Below are 12,718 nucleotides of genomic sequence, written 5' to 3' on the forward strand. Positions count from 1 at the left end.
GTTTTGAGATGTGCAACAGCAGCACTTTTTTAAGAATGAGGGCCACATTGCCATTTGGGGCAACCTTCCAGGGGCCACATGACAATGGTAGGCAGAGCCAGAGGCAAAAAGCAGGTAAAGCAACGAATGGTGTAGCCTAGTTTATACAGACAACCCTTTCTAGCCTTCATCTGGTCAAGCGAGAGCTCAGACACCTTCCAGCTAGGCAAAAAAACACAAGGAGGGTATGATTCATAGAATTGTAGAGTTGGAAGGGACCATGAGGGTTATCTAGTCCAACCCTCTGCAATGCAGGAATCTCAATTGAAGCACCCACAACAGATAGCCATCCAACCTCTGCTTAAAAACCTCCAAGGAATGAGAGCCCATCCAATTCTGAGGGAGATGGTTCCACTGTTGAACAGCTTTGTCAGAAGGTTTTCTGTATGCTTAGTTGGAATTTCCTTTCTTGTAACTTAAAGCCATTGGTTCAAGACTACCCTCCAGAGCTGGAGAAAACAAGCTTGCTCCAACTTCCATGTGACAGGCTTTGAGATATTTGAAGGTGGTTATCATATCTCCTCTCAATCTCATCTTTTCCAGGCAAAATATACCCAGCTCCATCAAACATTCCTCATAAGGCTTGGTTTCCAGATCCTTGACCATCTTGGTTGCCCTCCTCTGCACATGAAGTAGGCTTGGTGAGGGATGTGGCCTGGGGAGAAGTCTGAGAGAGTAATAGAGAGGCCTAGAGGGCCAAGTTTGGCCTAAGGCAGCAAGCTTGGTTCTTTACCATAAGCCTTCACCCTGGTAGGGTGGGGAGCCTTCCCTAACCACTCAGCCTCAAAAAGGGCAGGGAGCTTTTCTCCCTGTGCCAAGTCAGTCCTCTGAGGGTGGAGAAACCATTCCCTTTTCACCTCATATGGCTGCCTGGAGGCAAGGGCCCCTGTCCAACTGGAGGCACGGCACAACTCTGACGAGTAATTCTTCTTGGCTAGAGCTGTGAGGGCTTAGATTTCCGTGGCTGGGATATGTGATTAATGCACAAGGCAGAGAGACACATCCCTGGAGTGGATGATCTAACTGACCTTTTCCAAATCGGGTGCCTCCCAGTTCTTCAGGGCCTTTGGTGAGTGTTTGCAAAATGGGAGTCGTGGAGTGCACTGTGCGAGGCAGTCTAATCCTGCCTTTCCAGCAGCTGCATCAGACCAAGCTCATTCAAAGCTCAAAACCCAAACAATGACATCTTCAGGTGAACTTTCAAGGTTTAATAAATTTCGTCAAACAAGGACAAGCGGGGGACTGCTTGATCTCTAACTCCCAGCCTGATCACAGAGATCATCCACAGAGCACCGCCAGTTGTCCCCTGTGTTACAGAGGCCTGATTGGCCTCATCTGGGCATCAACATTTAGTGCTGCCAGTCCCATGCTGTGGTCCACCCTTCCAGGGGAGATTCGTCAGGAATGCTCCCTTACTATGTTTCAGGGGGGCTCTTTTTTTATGCCCATAGGCCTAGCCAGCAAAGTTCACATTCAAAAAGGGTCTTCCCCTTCCCTGGAGGAATGCTGTCTTCTTAAGGACAAGGGGTTCAACATGTAAACATCTCAGTGCCGCACAAGGTTACTGTGGTCCTGCAGGCAGAAAGGAGGCGGAAAATGATTATGCAAGCACAGAGGGATGTGGAAATAGTGCAAGCAGAGCCACCTTGCAAAATCCTAGATTCAATCACCACACATGTAACAACAACAACAACAACAACAACAACTTTCTTATTTATACCCCTGGGTTGCAAATTAAGACTCACAGAAGCTTGAGGCATTCACACTTAACTGGCATGGGCAGTCAACATGGTCTGCAATTTTTTCTAAGAAGTATGGTACAAGTGACTTAGAACAGAAACAGAAGTCAAGAGTCAAGCTCTCTCCAGGAATTATCGCCCCAAGAGTGAACACCGATAGAGGGGAGCTGCAGTTTTACTTCTGCCCCCTTCACATGTTCACAGTATGAGTCCTGTTTTTCCAGGGTTCCAGCTAAGAAGCAGAGCCTCCATGGATGCACAATGCTCCCCGCTGAAGAGGTTCACTGTACGCATGCAGAGGGACTGGAGGAGTCACGTGGGGCCAGGGTTAAACATGTGCCCCCAATGCCCTGCTCTACCACTTGGGCAATAATGCCCAAGGAGGACTTCAGAAACCTGATCTTCCAAACATTCCAGAACTGCAAGTGGTTAGAGCTTCAGCGACTCTGTAACAAGGAAACTTGCTGACACGTATTTCAGTATCTTATTTTTTCTGGATGCATCCTTCCAATAACAGCTCCTCTATATTGGTTGGCTTCACGCAGCATGACACGCCAAGCTATGGCTTAGCACAAACATGCAAGTGTGCAGCTCCAGGAAAAGGGATCGCAGCCCTTTGCTCCTCGCTGGCTGATTTTCTGCTGTACTGAGTTAAGCCATGGTGTGGCTTAACGTGTCATCCGAACCCAAGCTTATGGTTTAGCTGTCCCGGACAAACCAAAACCCATAAACCACAGGACAATCCCTGGCTACAGCTAAACCACAAGCTGGTTTTGGATGGCACATTAAGGCAAACCATGGCTTAGCTCAGTGCAGCAGCAGGATGACCACGGAGGAGCCAAGCACGCACAATCTCCTCTCCTGCACATTCACACAAAGCCATGGACTGGCTTGGGGTGGCCTGCAAACCAGGCCGTTGCTGCACAAATTTTAGGGTTGGGTGCTTGTTTGGGGGTAAGTAGTGCTTTTACCCCTTCATGGATCACTGCCTTGCCATGGAGAAGGGGTTTGAATAACTCAGAGAAGCTATGAGCTATGCCGTGCAGGGCACCCAAGATGGACAGGTCATAGTGGAGAGTTTTGACCAAATGTGATCCACCTGGCGCAGGAACCGGCAAACCACTCCAGTATCCCTGCCAAGGAAACTCCATGGACAAAGACAACTTTGACCAAACTGCGGGAGGCAGTGGAAGACAGGAATGCCTGGCGTGCTCTGGTCCATGGGGTCACGAAGAGTCGGACACAACTAAATGACTAAACAACAACAGTGCTTTTATACCAGCTGTCCAAAAATTACTAAATTATTAATGTTTTGGTCAAAAGACAACATACACGCAAGCGACTAATGCTATGACGAAAGGGGGCCAAAAGAGTTTGACAGCGCAATCCCAATAAATGTGCCAGAAGCTTGTTTTACTCAGAAGTAAGCCCCACTGAGTTCAATCAGACGTATTCTCAAATTATGTGTGTGTAGGACTTAAGCCTTCATCTCCAGGATTTCTGCATACGACTTAGGAGCAGACACAGGCACCCTTCCCATACGCATCCTGCACAATGAGAGACATTGCCCAGGGTGCAAGCCCGAGAGAGAAACAACATGCATATGCAAGGGATAATGTTGCGGCCACTGTGGATGAATCACACTGAGAAACATGTGTGAGTCCAGCAAACAATCAAACTATTTCTCAGTGATTCTATTTGTCATTGCTGGTGGTAGGAGCATTTCCCTCTCAACTGGATACAGATCAACTGGGGTAAAGAGCCACACAAGAGTGTGAATTAAGGCACCCATGGGTGGGCTCACAATCCCCCTTTCTGTGCTATGATGTCAAATTACTGGGAAGTGAGAAAGAGACCACAGTAAGCCAAAAGGCTAAAACCTTTCCAGCATTACTGTTTATCCTAGAAATGACTTAGGGTAGGCTGCAGGGTTGGATCAAAACTATACTGTCAGAAACAGCCCAATGCATCTTTGGAATTTCTGTTCTATCTGGCTGCTCCTGCTTCTGGCAGGGGTCCTTCTGTTTAAATCCCCTATACCTTTTTCTGCAATAAATCTGCGCCTGGCTTCAAGCACACCATATTCCAGATTGCACAGGTCCATTTCAAAACTCTGGGGATTAAACAGAAGAGGTTGCTTCGTTTCTTTGAAGAACAATTTACATAAGTTTAGATCTTGCAGCCATCTACCCCGCCTGTTTCTGAATAAAAGGTTCTTAATGCCTTTAACAAGAATAAAGAGCTCAATGAGAGAATAGAATCAAGTTAATGTAATCCCCCTCATATCTTAAATGGGATAACTTTATCCTCAACATTCCCTCCCACCCAAATACATTGTTAAAAGGACCCACGGGTTTAACTTCTACTTCTTCAAACATCTCAGCTGGCTTCCACTTACGGTCATGTTACTTTCCTTCAGGTTTCTGTCCTTCACCTCTCTATTTTCTTTTTAAGGAATTTATTGGTTATAACGCAACTACCCAAGGGCAAATCAGAATGGTGGTTTAGAGAGACCATACTGAGTTGGACTTGGGACAGCTGCACTGCAGGCAATGCATTGCTCAAAAAAGCAGGCTGGAGGAACGCAGAATGATTTGGGGTGGCTGTACAATGTGGTCCCCATGGGCACCAAGGCACCAGATGCCCACGGGAAACACACAGGCAAGAACCTGAGTGCTACAGCAGTCTCCTTTCCTCTGATTTCCAGGAACTGGTATTTGGAAACATTGCTGCTCAGACCATGAAGGCAGAGCATAGCCATCACTGCTAGTAGCCCCAGACAGCCTTCTCCCCTGTAAATTTTAAAGCCACCCAAGTTGGCAGCCATCAATGCCTCTTACGGGAGAGAGTGCCATAGTTTAAATATGTGCTGTGTGAAAAAGGACTTCCTTTTATCCGCCCTGAATCTTCCAACATTCAGCTTCATAATAAGATGCCCCCATGAATTCTAGTGTTATGAGGGGGGGGGACTCTTTTCCGCCCACTTTCTCCATCCATAATTTCATAAACTTCTCTCATGTCACCTTGTACTATTTCACTAAACTGGAAGGTCCCGAATGCTGCAACTTTTCTTCATACAGGAGTTGTTCCATCTTCTTGATCAGTTCGGTGGCTCTTTTGTGAACCTTTCTAAACCACAAAGGACTGTTTTTGTTTTTATTTAAAGGGTTTTGGTGCTCCTTAACCCACAGTGCAAACCTGAACATTTAGTATGTGCTTGAATCCCTCCCACAAAATACTGACCGTCTTGAGGGCACCTGAATCACCATCAGTTCATCCTAGCTATATAATGCCCATGGTAAACATAGGAAGACCATATTCTTACCCTAAATAATAGTTACTCTTCATATTTGCTTTCTGCAATGCTAGAAACCCTATCCCACGCAGTCTGACAATCTGTCATCAGTTAACTAGATCACAATAGATTCAGAAAGGTTCCCCCATCTCAGAATACCTTTTTTTGCTTCAAGTGACACTCCAATCACTTTGATCCTCAACTGACTTGTTACTTGGAGAAAATGTGCTTAAATTTAAGATCCAATTTTATTATTGTATAAAATTAATGTGAGTTTGCCTGTGTCAGCTTCATTGTCTGTATCCTTGACAAGATGACAAGCACAAGGGTGGGATTCTAATCTACATGAGCAACTGCAAGGCAAAGGTAACCCCTCCAGATTTCATTAATGATGGTCATAAGAGTCCATGTGACATTAGACGTGGATAGTATTAAAATAGATAGAATAGCCCTAGATCGCCTGGCTTCAATCATATAGCAGTTCACAGGATCTTGAAAAGTCATTCAACTCAGCATCTGTTCCTATTGAGAAGTCAGTGTTGTAGCAAGTCCTTCAGTTTTACCAAAGTAAGTTGAGCTTGAGCACCACCAAAAATAGTGTAGATGGACAACAGTTTGGTTGGTTTTCATCTTCTGCTATCTTAAACTGGCCTCTCATTATCAGGGAATCTGAGGTCCTTCAGATGTTGTTCGATGCTCCTCAGCTCCAGTCAAGCAGCATTCTTCCCATCTGAATCTAGCAACTGGTGTTCTGCCTCTGACAGTGAAGGTAGACCCTGACACCATCATGGCTAGTGGCCACCGATAGCGTTGTCCTCCATAAATTCTCTTTTAAAGCCAACCAAGTAGGTAGCCATCACTAACTCTTGGGGGAGGAAATTCCATGGGACCTGAGAACCATGGAGTCAGCCAAGAGCTGTCTGTTTCCTAGGCTTCAGGATGGAGCCACTCCTTAGAGACCTACAACAGGGGTGGCTAACCTGTGACCCTCCAAGTTGTTGCTGCTGAACTACAACTGCCATCATCCCCGGCTAGAGCTGATGGGAGTTTTAGTTCTGAAACATCCTGGAGTGTCACAGGTTAGCCGCCCCTGCTCTACAAACAGTGCTGGGCCTGCTGGCCACATCCCCTTCTTCCATCCCACCCAACCCTTTGAGGCCTTCAGGTGAACCTGACCTCCTAAAGGATGTATCGGGTCCCTAGTCCAATCCTCAATGAAAAAATTCTCGTTCTTCAGTTTGCACATGGTACTTGGAACATAGAAGTCTAGGAAGCATGACAGAGTTCTATGGTGGGACGCAGCAATACAGGAATTCCAACAATGCCCCTCCCCCCCACTTTGATCTGGGGTCAAGAATGTTCTCTCAACAAAGAGGGCTTTCCTTCACAAAATGGAGGGCAGCCCACATAATAATCAAGTGCCACCTCAAAGCCACCCCCTGCCCCAATTACGTAGGCCAGAAGAAAATACTGAGCAAAGAAAATGGGAGTATTTTTCTTCTTCAAATATGCCTGCTTTTGAAGGATCAGAGCAACCCAGGCAGCTCTCCTTCCTGTTGCTAAGAGAGACAGGTGTTTAGGTACTGCAGCAACCTTCATAACCAGAAGATTCTCTCACTGCCGACAGGCTCTGCAATCTGCAATGTAATATAGTATGGACAGCCGTGGTTCCCCACCCCCCCAAAAAAATAAAGCATGGCACAGTATCTCCTTCCACATTCAGCTAAAGGTGTAAACAAGACGCCCCAATTAAAAGGGTCCAGGCATTCTGACATCTATTGTTCTGCAAAGGAATACTAGAATATTTTCAACATCAGAATCTGTTCTATTTCCCACTAAAGCACTCCTTGCCAACCAGGCACCCTCCAGATGTTCTGAACTGCCACTCCCATCAGCTGCAGCCCACACAGCCGTAGCTGAGGCTGATGGGAATTGTAGTCCAAAACATCTGGAGGGTGCCAGATGGGTAAAAGCTGTGCTAAACTTTCTCTACCCCAACTCCAGGTTCTCATATATGGAGGACTTCAAAGCAACTAGTCCAATCAGATTCTGTCCTCACATAACCCCCAACTGGTTCCCCTCTTCATTAATGTCACCTTCCCATGATTTTTGTTAGACCACAAAGATATTTGCTGCCCACATTCATCTCAAGAGGATTTCTAGCCGGATAAGAGAGGTATATGAGAATCAATGCCCTTCCAATGTAGATCTCTCCTATTTTGACATCCCCTGCACTTGTTTCAAACAAGGATCTAAGAATAAAACTGTTGGACAGGGGGACAGATGGGCAGAAGTGAAAAAAGGGAGGGGGGCTATGTTTGTGCATGCTTGCATAGAATCAGAGTTGTAAGATATCTCAAAGGTCCTCTACTCTGACCATCTTCAGATGGGGGAAATTCAGCACTCCAGCATACCTGAGAGAGAAGGACATTCAGCCTCTTCTTGAAAGCAAGTAGACCACCTTCAGAGGCAACTTGCTCCACAGCTCACCTGAATCTAAATATTTCTTTTTCTTTTCATCTGAACCCATTGATTCAGATCCTACCTGCTGGAGTGACAGAAATTAAATTTGTTCCATCATCTGTGAGACAGTGCTTCACATTTTTGAAGATGGTTATTATCATCATCTCTCTAATTGCCTCTTTTCCAGACTAAAGATGCCCAACTCATTCAACCTTTCATCACAGACTTGGTTCACCCAGACACTTTGTCAGACTTCTCTGGACACGTTCCAGTTCATAGGTATCCTTAAACTGTAGCGCCTCCAGGTGAGATCCAACATAAGCAGAACAGAGTGGTATCATTACCTATTGTAATCTGGACACTATGCAGCTGTTGGCACAACCTTGAATTGCATTAGCCTTTCCAGATGCCACATCACACTGCTCACATTTGCTGAGCCTGTAGTTTACTAAAACCCCTACATCCTTTTCACATGTACTGCTGTCAAGCCAGATGTCATCCACTCTGTATTTAAGCATTCAATTCCTCCCACCTAAACAAAGAACTTGACATTTATCCTGGTTGAGAAATATATTAGTTCTATAACAATAATAATTTTATTATTTATACCCCTCCATCTGGCTGGGTTTCACCAGCCACTCTGGGCGGCTTACAGCATATCTAAAATCTCCATCCTGTCAAGATCTTGGGTACTATTTTTGTCTTCAAAGGCATTAGCTATACTACCCAGCTAGCTTGGTGTCACCTGCCAAGTTGATTAGTGATCCCACCACTCCTTCATCCTTCATAAAAGACATTAAACAACACTGGGCCCAGGACAGAACCCCACAGCTCCCTCACATGCCATTTTTCTCCAGAATGACAAGTGTCCATCAACAAGCTGCAAACCAATCTAACAGGAGAACCACCCAGACCACATTCTACCAGCTTGCCAAGAAGTATATCATGGGGGACCTTGTTGAAAGCCTTGTTTGTCTGTTTCAGCAATACACGGATCCTTGGGTGCACCTCACCCGGCAATTTAACACAGCTGAGTCCAACAGATGCCTTTTGTCTCTGCTTTAGGACTGGAGAATGAGAGAGGGATTGTGCTTTCTCTGAAAAGTGACACTTCCTACTCTTCCATGGTATTCTTTTTCTCCTGTTCCTAAGCAACCTGAAGTGTTCCAATATATCAGTATCTCAAACATCACAGCTTGTGCTCATTCCAAGCACCAGCGTGGCACCTGTGAAAATAAAAATTAGAGATTTGACCACAGAAAATTGGCCAGAAATAGCCCCACAATGCAAGTGCCAAAGATCCCCTTGCCAACTAACATAAAAGGAAACTGTTCCTGCATGGGGTTCTGAGCCACTTTCTGTTTTGTCAGTCAACAACAAAGGACACATCTAGAAAAGGTTAGGAACTTGGACACGAACGTGGCAGTAAAGAATGCCCTCAATCTTCTCAGCAACAGACCAGTTCCTATTCCTACCACAACTAAAGAACATCTTAACACAGAGCTGTGGGCACCAAATCTTAGCTCCCTCTGTCTAAGTTCATCATCACATGTTCATCTGCCAGGACAATTCTGAACCTGTAGAGCAGAAGCAAGAGCTGTTAGCAAATAATGCTAATGGAAACAGCCATCTCCACCAACTATAGCATAATTTGCCGTGATTCTCCCCAGCATAAAGCAACCATGTTCACTCTTAAAAATCTGGGGACGTTCAGATGCGCACCTTCCAGATCTGTTAATATAAGTGTATAGACATATACACATCAAGGCTGAGCAATAATGCACAAGTTTTAAGTACTCTTCAGACATTGCTTGCATGCATTTATGAAAGGCAGCCAACCACCCTTCATGAATCTCCAGCAAAACCTGAGCCAAGTTTGTTTTCATAAACAGCATCATAGCTTTGAAAGATGCCTGAAAAGCAGGTGTGGTGAACCTCTGGCTCTCCAGATATTGCTGAACTACAACACCCATCATCCCTGATCACTGGCCATGCTCTTCTGAGATGATGAGAGCTGTAGTCCAAAATTTCTGGAGGGCACCAGCTTGGGACAGGCTGCTTTGCAGCCCTGCGTATAGCAAAAGAGGTACCTGCTTTGTTAAAGCCCAACAAACTTTGCACAGCAGGACACGTTGACTGAAAAGCACAAATGATGAGCTGTATAAACAATACAAACTGCTAATAGAAGCAAGATTCCAAGTCATGATTTGTCTGCATGGAGACAGTTCCCATCAGTTGCCATGGAATGTGGCAGAGCCTGTGGATACACAAAGCTTTTCAAAAGCAGCTTGCTTTGGTAGCATACCCTCTTCTGTACAGCATTTGCATAAATACTTGTTTACCAGTTTAAGAGGTTAATCTTCCTTCCCTCTCCTCCCCCAAATTAATCTCAGCAAACTAGCTCAGGGAATCAATTAGTAAGTGCTACGAGCTGTGGCCCTCCACAAGTTGAACTACATCTCCCCTCTTCCCTGACTATTGGCAACATTGGTTGAAGCTGGTGGGAGTTGGAGTCCATCCCCATATTCCTGCATTGTAGGAGGTTGGACTAGATGATGCTCAGTGTCCCTTCCAACCTACAATTCTATGATTCTAATATCTGGAGGGTCACAGGCTTAGCTACCCCTGCTTTAGTCTGCACAATTTGTAACCCCCAAAGACACTTCTAACAAGGTCCAAGTAAACTGAAGGAAGAGGGAAACCCCTGTACTTCATGACACCAAGGATGGCAGAATGAGGTACACAACCAGGATAAACACAATAGTCTTCTTTTCCAATAGGATAAGTATGGGTGTGGGTTTCTCCCTTTCAACCTTCTTGTCCTGGCCATTTGTTGAAACAGCCTGTGACCTTCTTATGATATATGTGGTAGCCAGCACGGCATGTGAGTTTATTGCAATGCACATGTAGCCATACAGCTAACAGAAACTTTAAGTATTCCAAACAATTATTTTATTTGTCTATATCAGAAATAAGGAACCAGTGGCCCTTCAGTTGTTGTTGGATTCCAAGTCCCAGACTTGGAAGACATATTTTCCATCCCTTGGTGTAACAGTTGTCCTGGAGCAGTTACAGCAAATTGCTTATTGACCACAATTTAACTGACACAGAAAGACTAAAATGGATACAGCATCTAAGAGCATGATCTGTCTTCTCAGAAGCTGAGTCCCCATTGAGTTCGGTGGGGCTCTATAATAAATGGCTCTAGGATTGAAACCTAAAGCCATTAATTTCAATGTGAATAATAGGTGCACCTACCTATACATCAGGTCAGTATGAAGGCTGCCTGCCCAAACAATCCCAAATACCTAACCATATACCGTACATCAGACACTTTTTATCCATCCTACCAACAGGACACCCAAGTAGCATTATTTTTTTTAAAAAAAGTAATCTGACCCACCCGCTGCCCTTGACAGTAACAGTTCATCACCATCAGACCAATCTTCATTTCAACAAGGCGCAAAGAGGTGAGAACAAGCACTGATGAGTAAGTGGGGAAAACAAATAGAAGAAGCTGGGTGAAAGTAATTGAACAGATGGGTGTTATGTAGTGGTATTACACACACACCCCATCATTGTTATTACCAGTGTTAATTAGCAGTGTACAGATTTCTGGGACAAGAGCTGCCACTGCTGCCTTGCTAAAAAGTTAACTAGGGAAAGCCAGCACAAAGTACACAACACAAAGTGAAGCAGAGGAGTAAGTAATTGTGTGAGTAAGGCCTCAGTGATTGCCTCACACCCCTCTCTCCTATTCAAACCTTTCATCTTGCACATCCCTTTGCAGCCACCAACTTACACTTGTCAAGCCCAGAGTCCAATTCTCCCACCCCCACCCCCCAAAAAATTATACATCCACACTAGTCATGTTTTACTACTGGCAATTATGGGCTAAATATCACCACTCAGGTGGTAGACCTGTTGTTCAATCCCTCTTTATGAACAGATGTCTATCATATCCATCACGGAAGGCAGCAAACCCCAAACTATCCTCCATATCACATAAAATAAAATAAAAACCAACTTGGGATAATGCCTTTCTCCTAGATGAGCGAAAACCCACCCCACTCATCCCTGCACAAACTTCCTGAAGAACCTCAAAAGATCTGACCGGAATCTCAGCTTCTCCCTGCGACCCAAGATACTCTTGGATATGTGTATAGATACATACCTCTGTGCATATGTGTGTGTGTGTACACACAATAAAACAAAATCTGTGTTCACTCTCCCATACACAAACCCTTGTTCCACAAATGTACACCTTTCTTTTTCGGGGGGGGGGGAGGGAGAAACCTGCACACCATCCCTAAAGTCCACACCAGCCCTTGCACATCACAAAGGCACCCACCTCCAACACCCCAGCCTAACTCGGCCCACCCAAGCCAAGCCCCCAGACCCTTAAAAATAAAAAAACCCACCCCACGGAAAGCCCCACCCCATCCGCCCCACCCTGCCGGCAGACACCCCGTTATGTCGCCTCCGCGTCCCCGCCCCCCGCCACATTCCGCTGTATGAACCCCACAAACACGCGCGCGCCCAGGGTCAACCTCCCCTCCCCTTCCCTCCCGCCAACCGCCTCGCCGCCCACCCCGCCCCGGCGTGGGGAGCTCCGTCCAGCGACCGCCCACCTCACCTGGGCACGCAGCTGGGCGCCGAGCGGTCGATCTCCCAGGTGGCGAAGAGGTTCATAGGGACCGGGACCGGCCCGAGACCCCCAGAGACCCCCGACACCGCCCCGCACGGACCCGGAGCGGGCACGGCCGAGCCGGCAACCGCCGCCCCGGGCCCCAGAGAGCCCGCTGCTCCCGCTGCCGTCGCCGCCGCCATCGCGCCGCTACCCTGGGTGCGCTGGGAGGGGAGAGAAGGCGGGCCGGCGGTCGGGGGGCGGCCGGGACCCTCGGCCCAGCCCCGACCTCCGCCTCACAGCGCGAGCGGAGTGGGGCGTGGCCTACGCACGCGCCGGGCCAATCGCGAGAGGCGCGCGGGCGGGGCGGGGCCCGCCGCGGCCTCGGGCCAACCAGCGCGGGGAGGAGCGGCCGGCTCTGGGCCGCCGACCAATGGGAGGCGCGGGAGGCAGGCTTTTGAAAGAAGGAAAGGCTCGGCTGGGCGTGGCCTCGGAGAATGGAGAGACTGGAGAAAGGGGTGGGGCGAAGTCGGACCCTCGAAGGACCAGAGAGGA

General features: G+C 47.0%; 1 protein-coding gene across 4 annotated transcripts in view; it reads right to left on the reverse strand.

Moving 5' to 3' along the window:
• Positions 1 to 12,482, reverse strand: part of LOC310841777 (phosphofurin acidic cluster sorting protein 2-like) — a 180,659-nt gene extending 168,177 nt beyond the window's left edge. For all 4 annotated transcript variants that reach the window (XM_083733203.1, XM_083733202.1, XM_083733201.1 and 1 more), the window contains exon 1: positions 12,173 to 12,482. In XM_083733203.1, the coding sequence (XP_083589329.1) occupies positions 12,173 to 12,366 (194 nt within the window). In that variant the 5' untranslated portion in view covers positions 12,367 to 12,482. The remainder of the gene's footprint in view (positions 1 to 12,172) is intronic.
• Between the last annotated feature and the right edge of the window lie 236 nt (positions 12,483 to 12,718).

The sequence above is a fragment of the Podarcis gaigeae genome (genome assembly GCF_964106915.1).
Source record: "Podarcis gaigeae genome assembly, chromosome: 3".
NCBI lineage: Eukaryota > Metazoa > Chordata > Lepidosauria > Squamata > Lacertidae > Podarcis > Podarcis gaigeae.